This window comes from Gymnogyps californianus, chromosome Z (genome assembly GCF_018139145.2).
Source record: "Gymnogyps californianus isolate 813 chromosome Z, ASM1813914v2, whole genome shotgun sequence".
Lineage (NCBI taxonomy): Eukaryota > Metazoa > Chordata > Aves > Accipitriformes > Cathartidae > Gymnogyps > Gymnogyps californianus.
Window position 1 is genome coordinate 46,116,324 of NC_059500.1, and position 15,216 is coordinate 46,131,539.

Here is a 15,216-nt window from a genome sequence, read left to right on the forward strand (position 1 = left end):
AGTTTGACTTCTCTTTCAGTTAAGTTAATTCACATGTCAAATGCAGGCCGACTAGTAACACCACAATAATCTTACAAACGATGACCATTGGCAGTGTTCCTGGCTGGTGTTTGATCACACTACAGACCATGCACTATGGATGTTGCCGAAAATGCCATTTTAAATATTACCCTTTATGTTTATTGTGCAGATGAGTGTTGCAAGTGGGAATATAATCAAAAGTTCTGTTCACAGAGAGGTAAAGTTTAGTTACTTCCCGTATACAATGCATGTTTTCAAGAAATGAAAATTTTCTAATGACACTGTTTTTCTGCAGCACCCAAGACAATGAGGTCCCATCTTAACTGTGGTTATGGCTATTTGAACAATATAAGCAGCTGGATTAAGCAATGAAATTAACAAAATCAGTGACATCTTTTAACTGAGGTTGAGGATGGGGAACATTTTGTGATCTTTTGTTCTGTTTTACTTACTTTTCAGATTGTTTTACGAATGAATTAAAAAGATGCATTAAATGGTATTGAAAACAACTTTGTCTATAGCTTACATTTCTAAAGCTTGATAATATAGTTCTTTAACATGAGTACATTTCTAATCCATTAAAGCAATTATATAAAATTCGTCCTTTTCTCAAACAATATGAACATTTTCTTGCATAACCAAATTGACAAAATATGTTCATTCTATTGAAAATCCAAAAAGCAGTTAGAAAGCAACCATTTGTAGCAGTCAAAATATGTAAAATACCATATCATACTTCCCATATATTACCATATATCATGACAATTTTCTCAGGAATAGCACTGTGCTGTGAATCTTGTCAGATTAGAAATTACACAAAACCATCAATGTAAAGCTGATGGTATAACGAGTACTGAGGTGTGCTGTTGCTGCCAGTTGTAGGAATAGCCATTTGGCTGATTCCCTATCGTATGCCTCAGAGCAGCAATGTCAATAGCAGAAGAAATGGTAACTGGCTTTCTGCAAGAAACCCTCAGAAAGAGAAGGCCAGAGCAGGTGCCAGAGCATGTGAAGGATGTTGTCTTGCAGGGTTGTCTCACGCACAACCCACGAGGAGGCAAACATAGCACTGCAGACGAGAATCAGGAGGGCAAGGCAGTGACAATTGAGGAATCACTGTAGTATACAGAAGTGGCATACTATCTGCAAAAATTGGTGTGGTTTGAATTACTAGTGATATGTTGCTTACTTCCTCATCTGAGCAACCCCTTTATCTCAATGTCAATGCTCCCTTGTCCTTAATGTTTGTGTATGTTGTTTCTGGGCAGTCAGCACCGACAATATGCATACTTATCTTGTGCTTTCTGAGAGTTTAATCTGGGGTCCATACTGTATTTCTTTGTCATCCTGGACAACATTGTTCGATCGTTCTTTGATCCTCAGGCACAAGGAAGCCAACAGAAGTTTGGTTTTACAGATTTTTTTCTTTCTCAGTACCCATGCAACATCTTAAGTTTGACTCCCCAAGGCCATAGTTCACTTTTTCACACTGCATGCCTTCTGGCCGGCAGATTTCATCACTCACTTCATGCTTTTCACTACTTTCCACCTTATTCTTGAGAATAATGTAATTCTGCTTGTTATGCAGTCTGTGATGTTCCCAGCTGTATAGGTAATGATGTCTTTCTTCAGTCCATTCAGTTTTGACACTTTATGTCTCAGAACAGCAACAATTCTTTTATACAAGAGTGAAAAGATATGAGAAAAGTTGGAGTGAAACACATGGGAGAGGAACATGGATGTGTTTAGTGGAAAAATACAATGCAACAAGACATAGGGCTCAGAAAAATGCTGAAACTGATTATCGGAACACAATTTTTATAGCGCGGTAGTCTTGCAGGGATGAAAGTCACGTGTAAATTGGAATAGTTAAAGCAAGATATTAAGGCATGGAGCACTGTCTTGTGTTCCTTTTTGACTGCATGGACATTTTTTCTTTTGATCAGTGAAACCTCTGGCATTGCTTATGATAACCAAATTGTTTCACTTTCTGACACTATACGCTGACACCACTTTGATCTGATTCAGTTGCCATACTACAGGAAAATAGAACCACCGTAGAATGTTTTATCGTTACTTTTTAAAGCATTTCTATACCTAGATTGCTTAAAATCTTTATAAAAAGCTAAATGTAAGCCTGCAACAGTGAAAGAAGTGCTAAAACGTATGTCTAACTTCTCCCAGCCTTTTGCAGAATATGACAGGGCAAATCCTTCCAATCCTAGTTTAAAACTCTTAATATTGCAATTGTTCCATGCATATTTCTAGGTTTCATAGTGAACAATGTCCACTCCCAGCAATGTTTGCTTAATTGTAATAAATGAAACCACATTCTTGTTTCAGAACAGTCTCAATTTTAATATAAAGATCTCTTTGTGTAAGCTATGCTGGAAGATGTTAGGAAACAGCTCATCTCTATAAATTTGTGATAATTATACAGTGCCTGTAGAGTCTATGTCCCGTAAGCTCTAGCTATTGCCTTGGTTAGTGCTTTTGCTGCCAGCTAAATGATTTCTAATTAGTACAAAATATACGGTTTTTACTAAATTGGCTGAGACCCAGGAAAAGTATTATTAAGTGGAGACCTTTAAGCATTTATAAAGATCCTCTAGGATTTAACAGAATTCTGGGTCCATCCTCTAGGTTCTTCCAGATTAGGACTTCATTCAATTGTATTGTCATTTCTTGTAATTTATTAGCATTTTTTTGAAAGGCAAATGAAACACTGATTTATTTTGAAGGGAGAGAGAGGAAATACAGAATTCACACACATAACATTGCCTCAATGTGCAATCTGTTCCTGACAGTAAGCATTCAATAACTTGAACACAAGGGAGGGTTATTCCTGAACTAAATTCAAGCACTTCTAGTCTCATATGAGTGTTTTAATGTTTCATATCATCTTCCTAGGCTGCATATTGTGTAGTGTTACAAATTTATTAAACAAATGGAGGTTATGAAACTTGCTAGTCTATCTATAACAGTTTTTGAAAGGGAAATCTTTTGTGCATTATGACAGTGAGAATGCTAGGGACAGATTAAAAATGGGATGAGCTTTTTGCAACCACTTTTAGAAAAAAGTGTTCCTACTTTTCTGAAAAAAAAGTTCAGACTTTTCAGCCAATTTATTTAAAAATATTGAGACCTATTATTCATATCTGACAGCAACCACAAGACATACTTTTGCTTTATTCCCTGCATCACTGCCTCTACTAACTGTCTAAGAATTTCTTGAAGTAATCTGTATAATGAAACTAGTTTGCAAAACTTTTCATTTTGCAGTCATAATACCCTTGAATTAGGGTACGGAAGAGTGTTGATCTGATACTAGCTTGGCATTACTTTGGGTCCTAGAATGGAGATTTTATTTAGAATGTCTAGCTGGAGTTTTGATAGTTGTACGAACTGATATGCACGCTTACAGCAGCCAGCCAAAGCTGTGGGGTTATTGCAGCATTAATTCAAAGTGGATCCCTGCGAGAGCTCAACTTAGGATATAAGCTGAGATGAGCTCTTAGCTACTCAACTGGATCCTAAGGGTAAGTGGCAAATTAAAAATTCATTATTCATTTTAATTGAGGATGATTATCAGTGTTTTAGGAGGCACACTTCAAAGTTCTTCAGTTCCCAGTGCAGAAGAAGGGAATGCTGAGAAAAACTAGAGTCTCTCCTGAGAAAAGAGAGACAAATGAAAGAACTAAAGAGCCTGTAGGAAACAGACACTGCCGAGTACTGTGGATAATTTCCACTTAGCAGGCCAAATTCACAGCTGGTGAATGTTGTGTGCAGTCCACGGAGTTATTACACCCATCCCCACCGGCATTGTACTTGACCCCAAGTTGGAGTTTTTCCTCAGTATTGTGGTTTGAGATCTCCGAATATTACAAGGAAATGTCTGAAAAAGGCAGGACTGACTCATCAGCTGATGATAGACCCCTGCAGGTCTGTGCTGTGCTGATTTATACTATCTGGGTTGCAATGTTCAGTTTTCTGTATGTACTTAGGATTTAAGCAGCTCCTAACCCACTGGTGCAATACATGTTTGAGCTATCATAACCTTTCGAGAGTGCCTTTTGTGAGGTGTCTACTGAAATCTAAAATAAGAAATTACAGTAGGGAAAAAAAAAAGAAAGGGAAAAAAAGAAAAACAAGAACCCAGCAGAGCAGCCAAAACTGGAAACAGAAAAGGTCATCTGCTGTTCTGGAAGTTGTGAGCTGTAGTCTCAAGTTTGTGCGAGAGGTGTACAGCTTGTGCACTGTTGCTCTTCCCTTGCAACGTATGCTTTTGGCCTGTTTTGCTGGTGGAATAGGGCTTTTGCAGTCTTGCTGTCTGCCCAGTCCTTCTGTCAGGAAAGTCCAATACTTCTTTAGCTACTGTCCAGCTTCAATGAAGGGAAGCAGAAGTCTTAGTCACTTGGGTTCCCACAGGCTTTGGAAAAGAAGCTACTCAGCAGGTGAAGGAGACAGAGAACCTTAAGGAAAGGCAGAAGCTGTGACCCAGGCCCATGTTCACCCCAAAAGGCGGTGGCTGCTGGCCAATTGGCCGGAGCAGACCAGCCCCTCATACACGTTCATGGTGCCTCTTACCCAGCCAGACACGTGGGATGGGAGGTCAGAGAAGGAATGGCAAGAGATATTTGACGAGTTTGTAGGAAACAAGGATGGATTTGTTGCACTAATTGTGGTATAGCTTACTTCACTGTTCACTGGGCCATCCTCACAGAATCAAGTCTTTTTGTTCTCTCTGTAGTTTTAGGTAGGCCAGGCCAAATTTAAAAGCCATTTCTTTTGCTAAAACAGCATTGATCTTTCATGGTCCTCCTCATCCCTATCTTGACTATGTCCTATATCCTGCATCTCACCCGTCAGATGCTGCTTTTCGCTGATAGCTTCATTTAATTCTGCTAGCACCACTGAGATCCCTTGTAATGCTTCAGGACAGTTCCCGTCAATATTTGCGCATGGCCTTTTTCAGGTATTGGCCTCAACAGCCTAATTTGTAACCACCGAGCCACAAGCCCAGGAGCACGTTCCGTAGATGTTTGTTTATTCTGTTACCATGCTCCCTTGCACATTGTACAGCCTTTGTTTCACCCACAGTACATGTACATCTTTCTGTTACATTTTTGTTGCTCCATCTAGTCATAGGCATTGATGCCATCTTGTCTGACAAGTTGCACGTCGCAGATCATAAAATTACATACACGCACACAGTATTTCTTTCAAGAAACCCAGAATTTTTTCTCTGAAAGAGAACAAATCTTTTTGAAAGATAGTCCTTCAGCTTCCTGATGTACAATTTTCAGCTTCTTCTGGACATCTGCTACTATGCATTTGACTTGTTTTCTACACTGCTTCATTGCAAAATCCCCACTAATTTATCTCCCCATCCACCTGGCACCTTTCGGGGCCCCACTAGCAGTACCCAAGCTGCTGTGACAGGAATGGCAGCATTCCCACCTGCTGTGGGGTGCGGAGGCCAGCCCAGCCTCTCAGGTTTCTGCTCTCTGGCCACACCAACCAACAATATCTAGGTTTCCTTGTCACCCCTAAGAATGGACGAGACTTTACAGCTAGAATAGTGGGTCATTATAGAAAACCAGTCAGATATATGCAGGACAGAAATGAAACATAAGTTGTCATTCCACGATATCTCTTGTTTGAGTATTTCTGATTTTTCAAGACCTCATATTGGTTACAACTATTGACTATTTTCTTGATTGAGTATGTTGTTTCTGGTTTATCTCTCTGGAAGCAAATACTTTTTTCTAGACTTTTTTTTTTTAATGAAACATAGCATTTGTACAAAAAGGGTCTGCTTTCCATGAAAATTTCAGGGTACCAATACTAAAAAATCTTCAAATTTAGAACCAAGCTATCTAATGTAAAGGCTTCCGTGTCACAGTCCATGATGGAGTTCAGACACTGGGAACATGTTATTTTCTGTGGGCCATGTTTCCCAGACGGAGTCAATCTGCCAGGATATGCTGCGGCTTTCAGATTCCCCATGGTATCGTGTAGTATCAAGTGATCATGATGCATGGTAAGACATATAGCCCTAATATAATAAACCCAGTATATAAACAAAAAGGGAGGAGTGAAGCACCAAGTCTACATTTGCGTTTACATACTATGGCAGATAAGCTTTACAAATCCTGCAGTTTACAACTGTAGTTATTATAATGCTGGTGGTGTATTATCATGCAGGCTCAGTAATTCTTTCGGTTGGAATTATTAATTTCCACTCAATAGTTGCAGCAGTTGGTGCTTGTAAAATAAAATGTTGCAGACTTTGATTCTCACACCTGAGTGGCCAGCATCATCGCTTTTGTTTTCCTTTTCATAAAGCAAACCTTGCAAACCTGCTGTAACTTCTGTAAAATGGAGGCTGACAATATTTCAAGCAGAAATGCAGTTCACATTGTAGTCACAAAAATGGAGTTGTCTTCTATAGTCCTTGCAGCCCATCCAAACAGGATTCTTAGTTGCGTGTGTGGAGCTTCCCAGTGTAAGGGGACCCTTGAAATCTCGGGCTCAAGATTTTTGAAAAAAAAGAACAAAAGTCAAGACTTGATGCATGGAGTAACTTTGGTGGACTCTTCTGTCCTGGAGAACAGGAGGGACATAGCTGTTGAGCATCACCCCAGCAGGGTACCTCCATAGGGTTGAGGCCACAGCCTCTGCATCAAGGCAAAAGCTCTCCTCCCGCTGTATGAAGCTGTTTGCTTTCTTTCCTCATTGTCCCTTTCTTTCTAGTTCTACTAAAAGAATTAATCTGTTGAACTCGGTTGCCAGTAGTGCTTCAGAGCTGCCAGGTCTCACAGAAATGTATCATATTTTGGGTACAGCACAGTACCTATGCCATGTGACAGGATAGGTTTACATTAGATGTCAATACATTATTCCCAGTGGTTTAGGAACTTCTTTCTGCACGGGATTTGCCGAGATGTGTACTGATTCCAACTTCATTAGCGAAAAGATGCTAAAATCTGAAAATGTCAGAAAAAAAGGCTGTGGTCTTTGAAACCCTTTGAGAGTGATGTTCTTTGCTCTGTCTGCACTGGATCTTCTGTTGCTGGACCATCTGAGAAGCCAAAACAAGCTTATACTTCTTTTACTTTTTGCATCATGTCAGCTCTGCACACCCAGCGTATGCTGTATTTGCATAAAGCTCCTTCCAGGGACTCCAGCATTGAGTGTAAGTAAGCAGCCTCCTCTGCTGCTTATGCTGAATGAGCAGTCCCTTCCTCCCCTGAGACCCAGTGTACCCTTTCCATCACACACTCAGCCTTGCCTAGCCTGCGGCGCAAGAGTTTCAAGTCTGTCTTGCACCTGATTCCTCTTTGGATGTCAGCATTCGGAGCTGCTACTTGCTCCGATTGCCCTAGGCCTTCGCACATCTAAATGGGTTTTAATGTCAGCTCAACATAAGCATGAGTACATAAGGAAAAGATGTATGGGGGTAAAACACAGGATGCCATCCCTACAAAACCCTGAAGAGTTTGTCAGCTCTTCGGTCCTAAGGTAAATACATAAAGGTAGGAAAAGGAGTGGAGCTGAGGGTCTTTGCAGTAAAGTAGAACTGTTAATCAAGTATATTTTGAGGTCAGTGAAATGAAAAGGTCTTATTTTCATATTGCTGGCATCAGGTCTCCTTATCTGATTCAAAATCTGTCTGTGCAGTAATATTAAAGTATTTGAGGTATTTATTGCAAGCATTTTCTTTATGTCAAGAGTGTGAATAGTTCCAGCTTTTGTAACACATGGTGAGGCTAGGAGAGATGGGCTAGGAAGCGTAAGAGAGAAAAAACCAGCCAATAGGTGCAGAGAGCAAAATCCTTCACCATTCAGGCTGCAGAATTGTAATACAAGTGGAAATCATACTTCTTTCACTGGTGTTTTAGATACAAGGCCTAAATGTTCCTCTGACCATACCTCAGTTCTATCTGGTTAAATCCTTCCAGGAACATAAATGACAAAACCTATAGCTTGAGCTTAACTTCTGCAGTCAGGTTTAGGGTGGCTAAGGATGTTTCCAACAAGCTGACATTGTTAAAACTATACTTTAAATAGAACAATATGGGGGTAAATATCTGAAATGTGATCTTTCTAAAAAAGGTGGGGGTTACTTGCTTTTCTTGGTTAAAGAAAAGCAAAAAAACCTTTGTTGATCCTTTATAAAAAATCTGTTCATCCTTTTATTCCAACATGCCCATTTATCTGCAAGGTTTTTACTATAAAATGCAACAGCTTTCCTTCATGGGTTAGGAATTACATCCAATCTTCCATAAAAGAACAATGGATAGATCCCTGTACTCACTAATATACACTTTTAGTTATCTTTATGCTTGAGTCAATTCTTCCATCAGGAAACCTAAAGATAGTGTTGACCTTTAAAGGGATACCTGTAAAGATTGAATTGAGCAGGTTTTATTGTTCCTACAAAAACCTGGTACTCTTTTATGTTTTCTTCAGCGCCTTTCCACTGAGTCTCAGCTTATTAACTGTGACAGTAGCACAGGCGTCTCTCCTTTAAATAACACTCCTATAGCAGTGATTGCAGGGAGCATATACATGTTTACATTCATTTTTCAGCTTTCTTTCTTGCTGGTGCTTTTAAATTCAGTCAACATTTGGCCAAAGAAACAGTCTTATTTTGGGACTCCAAGCACCAGATCCACCCACTGTATGCAAACTGTTGAGGTTATGAATGAGTAAATGATGACATTCCTAGTTCTTTCTACTTCCCATGCTCAGGTTTGGCTAATGCATTGTCAATGTTCTTTCCTTCTTTGACAAACATGTTTTCTGTGAAATGCCAGTTCTGTCACAAGGGCTTCAGTTCGGTTCTGTGACTTCGACTTTGTTCTGTTGTTTAAAAGGTATTCAGCTTAAGTGATGTCTTCAGGCTGAAGCACTGAGTTTCATTAGACGTACAGGTCTCAAAGCTGCAAAATAAGAAATCATCACTTTTCTATAGCATGTTTTATCAAGACATTTCAACTTCCAGTGCTAATGAATTCATGCTGGAAGTTTTTGCAAAAACCTTTTTAATCCACTCAAGTGGCTTAAAGGGCAAAAATCTACTTTAAATTACTTCCCTGAGAAGTTTACTCTTAGTTGCAGTGGAATCTCAGGCCAGCACTGAATGCTTCCCTTTCCCCTTGCGTCTTGCATTCCATGTTAAGCAGTAGTTTCTAAGGCAGCAATTTCAGAATAACTTTGAAGTAACTTAATCTTGTATGTGAGATCTATTCCCCCCATCTCTCCTAAAACCCAGGATACTAGTTCTAGATTTCACCCTTTGCTAGCACCAGTCTCCATGTTCCTATTCATCGAGCTAAATCAGAAATTGATCCAGCTGAGAAAACTTGAGAAAAAGAGAAGAGGCCTGTTTCCTGTTTCTCTGATATGAGTCACTCCAAAGTAATGCAAATGTCCATGTCAGGATTGAGCGGTGAGAGCTGGGCAGCTGCACAGGCTTGGGGCAGACAGAAGTGATCAAGTAACCAGGGTCTCCAAATGACATTTATTTAAACACAGGAAAAAAAATTTCACTTCCAGAATGAAAGAGTCTGAATAGTTTCACAAGATTCATTGTTATTTTCATGTGCAGATCCACTATTTGTCAAGCATTGTTTGGCTTTGGGTTGAATACTGAAACATTTTGCAACAGTCATCCTCAGAAATAAAAAAAAATGAGAAAGGTAGCATTGGAAAGAAAAGATTTATTTTTTTTTAATCTACATTTTCCAACAACTTTAATGTTTTCAACATTTTGCTATTGCAAATCACTGTTCACTGTTTCATGCAAGCTATTTTTTATTCTCTTTGCAGATCGAATTGCACAGAATATCATTAAATCTCATTTGGAGACATGTCAATATACAATGGAGGAACTACACCAGCTAGCGTGGCAGACCCACACATATGAAGAAATTAAGGTTTACCAGAGCAAGGTACAATCCTATAATATGCTTTTTCTTCTGCTCCCTGTGGTTTGAAATTGTTAACAGTGTAATGTATCTGGCAAGGATATGCTGATGAGTTTCATATAGGTCAAAATAGGCTTTTAAATACCTTTGAGGAGCTCATTACTGAAAGCAAAGGAGTGACATTTCATAAAAAGAAGCAGCAACTTTCCAGCATGTTGGGATGTTTGCTAATGTCGAAGCTTGGGCATGGTTATGGAATCCAGCTTTCCATGCTTTGCTGGTTATCACAGGTCTAAACTTCATGCAGAAATTCAGTTGACTTTAATGTGGTCAGAATTGGATCCTCTGTTGTAAGGATTTTAAGAAAATAAGACAACCTAACTTTGTTTCCTTATAATTTTGAAAACACATCCCCTTTTTATGTGAATAACAAATATGTGTCACTTATAGACGATAGATAATGACAAACTGAAAGCACTCCTTAAATTGAAGTTGTTCAAAACTGGGATTGAAAAATGATCTCATTACACTACATTTTTGTTCTACCTCTGCAATTCTCAGGTCAAGTTCAGACTATTTCCCACTGGCATGTCTTCAGATGTAGTCCAGTCAACAGAAATCTTTGTGCCTCTTGCACTGACATCACTAGCAATGATTCTTCAGTCAGATTTCAGTTGACACATTAGCTGATCATGCAAGAGACAGAAGAGACTCCAGCTTGTTCTTTGAAAGCTGAGGGGCTATGCAGCACTAGCAAGAATAAAAACACACCACAGCTTGCAGAGCTGTGGCATGCAAACCAAGAGCATCCGTTTACATTTGCACACTTGGGTATGCAGGGAAAATTATTATCAAGGAGACAAAATTTTGATGCAATCAGTGTTCAGATTGCAATGATACTTTAATTATATATTATTTTAAGTTTCAAACAAGCAAAAATATTCTTTTGGATAAATTAATAGCACTGTGCTACTTCTTCCCTAAGAGTACTCTGGGATGTTTCCGTTGTTTGTGCCACTGTTTGTCTATCTTGCACAAACGCCGACGTTAGAATCACATTTTGACATCGGACAATGCATTCTGCCCCTTGGAAGAGGCAATGCCAGAGTTCAGATCACTGGGGCAATCGGCTTGTGAAAACAGCCTTCTAATGAACAGTGTCGGGTACCTTGAGAAGCAGAGATGCTGCTAGCTCTGCCTGGGGGTAGGGGCGGAGTCTGAGGAGTGCGCCTTTCTGCAAGGCCACCTGAAGAACTTAATGCACTGATGAACCCGCTTGCTCACTGCTTTGCTTTTCCGTGTGTGTTTTCCTGGAAGACCAGAGAAGCTCTGTGGCAGCAGTGTGCCATTCAGATCACCCACGCTATCCAGTACGTGGTGGAGTTTGCGAAGCGCATAACAGGCTTCATGGAGCTCTGCCAGAATGACCAAATTCTTCTCCTTAAGTCAGGTGGGTAACTGCCAGAGGCTTGAGACTGGTTTAGCATCCGGCACATTAGAAATGTGCCCTGCTGTCTTGTTGTGCAACTTATTTTAATTTTGAAGGAGCCCTAATTTCAGTCTGTTTCATTAGCTGCATTAACCCTTCCGTATTTTTCCACATTAATCATGTTACTGCCTTCTGATCCCCTTCCCTCTACAGTCGGTTGTGGTTATTAAGTACACGCACGCACACAGTCGTTGCAGAAACTGCAGTCTCCAACCTGACGTGTGGTGGAAGGACCCTGCAAATTGAGCTGGTCGAATCAGTCATCTGCCACCCTGTAAAATCCCCACTTGTCATTAGTGAAACGAACACAGGCTCACTGGGACTTGCCTCTGTGGTCATCTCTAATCTTTTTAATGAGACTACAGAAATACCCTCCAGCCAGTGCACAGGAGGGAAAATCCCTGCTGGTGCCAGTTGGTTTCAGAATAAATGAGAGCGGATTACAGCAGTGTGCTCCAGCCGTGCTCTCTGTGCGTGCCTGGCTGTGCACGTGTGTGCATAAGGGCAAGGGGGAAAAGAGTTTCCTTCCCTGTCACGGGACTCAGTAATTTCTGTCCTCCGGAAGAATCATGACAAGATTTATCGTGACTATGTAGTAACACCGCCAAACTCAGGAGGACAAAATGGTATGACCAAGTGAACCGCGACTGGTAATTAGCTGCATTTACCCTGTCATATCGGTTTCTTGCTCCCTCTATCTGTAAAAGGCAGGATGCTGTGTGAGGCTGCTCGTTAAAGCATAAGAAGTGGTTCCTATTTCAAGAGAGAGCTCTTCATTAAGGCTGAAAGCCAGTGTGATTCAGCGCTCTGTACCCAGAGGACTGTGGCTCAGTGTGGGCCTGGACTGAGATGGTGCAAAGGGAAGGGATACAGAGACCCTGGGAACACGTAGGCAATCTCCTGGAAAAACAGAGTCGTAGCACAAGAAATATTTTTTTAAAGCTTGTACTAATTTTGAAAATTCTGCAGATGCCGGTGCACCCCGAATAACTTCCTTCATTTGGCTGGCAAAGCTAACAACACAACTGCACCTTCAGCAAAAGAAACCATTATATTTGACTGTACTGTTGGACAACTCTGTTTAGCTTCAGCATTTATAAATATGTCAGGTTTTATCTTCTGTTTTGCTGTTAATGCTGAGCAGGAGTTAGAAAATCAGGACTTTTCACTCAAAAGCACATCTGCAAAAGAATCCTCAGATTCAGAGTTTCTCTTACAAGAGATTTGGATTCAGTTAAGGGATGCTTAAAATTTTTCCCTTCATTTTCCCAAACTGTATATTTTTGCAGTTAGGAAATAATAGGGAAAGATAAAGAGAAAAAAAGAAGGTTCCTTTGGCTATTCCCCAACCTGAAAGAAAAACAAGGGAAACAAAAGTAAAACCCAATTTAGGGATGTTCTTGACGGTACTTTAACTTGTATTTTCTCTCTAAAACCACTTTGTGATGTTCTCCCCCTCCAGCCAAATGAAGCTGGGTTTTATATACATGTTGAATGAAGCCGCTTTTTTGTATAAAAAAGGTGTAGTTATTAAAAAGGAGTTTCAATAAATGCCTAATTTTCAGGTTAAAATATTTCAAATTGAAAATATTTGCCCAGGTCTAAATTCAGACTAAGTCCAGGCTGCCAATTTGCTGCAATGGGGGGAAAATCAACCTAAAGAATAGGTGGTTAGGCTGGACCAGAAATTGCCCATTTCTATACTCAAAGCAGACAAATATTTTTTCTCTCAAAGCAGACAGAAATATTTTTTTCTCTCATTCAGAGACATATCATCTAGATGCCTTCAAAGAGTGTCTATCCCTGCTGATGTTTCTAATGACTGATGTCTTCCTAAATATTTTCTTGAAATTTCCTATATTCTGATGTTTTGCAGTAATGTGTGGTACTTTTTCTCTTTTTCATGTCTGATAGGCTGCTTGGAAGTGGTTTTGGTGAGAATGTGCCGTGCCTTCAACCCACTCAACAATACTGTTCTGTTTGAAGGAAAGTATGGAGGGATGCAAATGTTTAAAGCCTTGGGTATGTTGGTCGTCTTCTTTTCAACCAATTACATTGAGCCACATAATGACAGATTTGTCTTCCTGAAAACAGTGACCCACAGTGAAAATCTCCAGTAAATGTTGAATGCCCAAACCTCCAAATCTCTAGGCTGAAACTGAAAAAGTAAAAAGGTAACTCCACTAGCTGCTAGCAGTGATAGGTGTTTTTCTCTAATAAAAAAGAGCAGCATGAAGGTTTTTCAGATAGATTTCTTACTCTACCATCTGTAAGTTTTGATAAAACATGAGTTTATGGCAGGAGCCAAGCAGTTTATCTTCACAGTTCAGTTATGCTTGATATATATCAAATCACTCCCACTAATTACATCCTGTAGAAGGCAATTTTAGCCCCAGCAATGAGGGGACTAAACTGATGAATTACTACAAAATATAGACAAGGACTTACCTAAAATACTGTTTTGCCTAAAACTTTTAAGGTCATTTAGATTCATGTATTGAAACAACTGCTTCATTTCTCAACATGATATTGAGTGCTACCTGAAATGTTAATAGCTAAATGGATGTCTTTTGCCCATCCATGAGACTAATACATTATCAGAAATTTATTCAGGACTAAACTCAGAGAGATATTTCCTTCAAATGTATATATTTATCATATAGTTATATATTTATCTTATTTGCATATGGATAAATGTAACACTACTTTACAAGTTTAAAACATTTATGAATGTGCATTAGTTGACTTATTTTGATCTTTATGATGTTTTCACAAATTTTCATAAATATTTGTACTTAAATTAATAAAATTATATATGTGAAAGTTATTTAGGACTGGTCATTCATACCTCTTAGATTTAAAATCTGTTTAGAAATAGCATTTCTTTCCACATTGAGAAAAGAAAACCCTCTTCTAAGATGTCTGTGCAATTTTTGTACAGGACATGCCCCTAATTATTGATAATTTTTATGCTTCAATGGGTGCTTTAGTGATACATTTTTGAGGTAGATGGAATTTTAATAGCTGATGAAAGGCACTTGTTTTAGAAGCACAGACATTCAGTCACAACTGTTTTTGACACCAAAACAATCCACTTTTCATGGCAGGTTAAACAGCTGATAAATTTCTAGCATTGATTTTGTCCTCTGTGGTCTGCAGGTTCTGATGATCTGGTGAATGAAGCATTTGACTTTGCAAAGAATTTATGTTCCTTACAGCTGACTGAGGAGGAGATTGCCTTGTTTTCATCTGCTGTTCTGATATCACCAGGTAATTTTTCATTCCAAACACCACAATGATTTTTTTTTTTCATCATTGTCCACCTCTATTTCTACCTACGTAAACAGTTGTTTAAGCTGTGTTAAGCAACATTAAGCAATGTATTAAGCAATGGAAGAATACCCGAATTACCCAAATATACCTCACTCTTTTTGGTAGACTGTCAGGAATTGCACATACTGGAAATAGATCCAAAGTGGGGGGGGTAACAGACATGGAGCAAGATTGTGCAGACAAGCAGTGCAGGCTGGCGTTCCTCCAGACCACATACAGAGAAGCATCATGCTCAAGGAGGTGCCTGTTCCTCCTAGCATTTTCAGGGAGCTCAAACCTCACAGCCCTGAGCAGGTTATATAGTCCCTAACTATGATGGGCTTTTTCTGTGTGTATAAGAACATGAGCAGTAAAAATCTGTATGAGGTCCTGTCTGAATTTAGCTCGAGGTGAGAGGTGGTGATTCCAGGGGCAACATGCTCTTTCTCATGTATTCAT

At 39.5% G+C, this 15,216-nt stretch overlaps 1 protein-coding gene across 1 annotated transcript in view; it reads left to right on the forward strand.

The window, feature by feature from the left end:
- The window catches only part of RORB (RAR related orphan receptor B), a 37,631-nt gene that overhangs the window by 16,374 nt on the left and 6,041 nt on the right, over positions 1 to 15,216 (forward strand). Inside the window, exons 5-8 of the mRNA XM_050913594.1 lie at positions 9,859 to 9,980; positions 11,274 to 11,406; positions 13,360 to 13,467; positions 14,605 to 14,715. Coding sequence (XP_050769551.1) covers positions 9,859 to 9,980; positions 11,274 to 11,406; positions 13,360 to 13,467; positions 14,605 to 14,715 — 474 coding nt within the window. The remainder of the gene's footprint in view (positions 1 to 9,858; positions 9,981 to 11,273; positions 11,407 to 13,359; positions 13,468 to 14,604; positions 14,716 to 15,216) is intronic.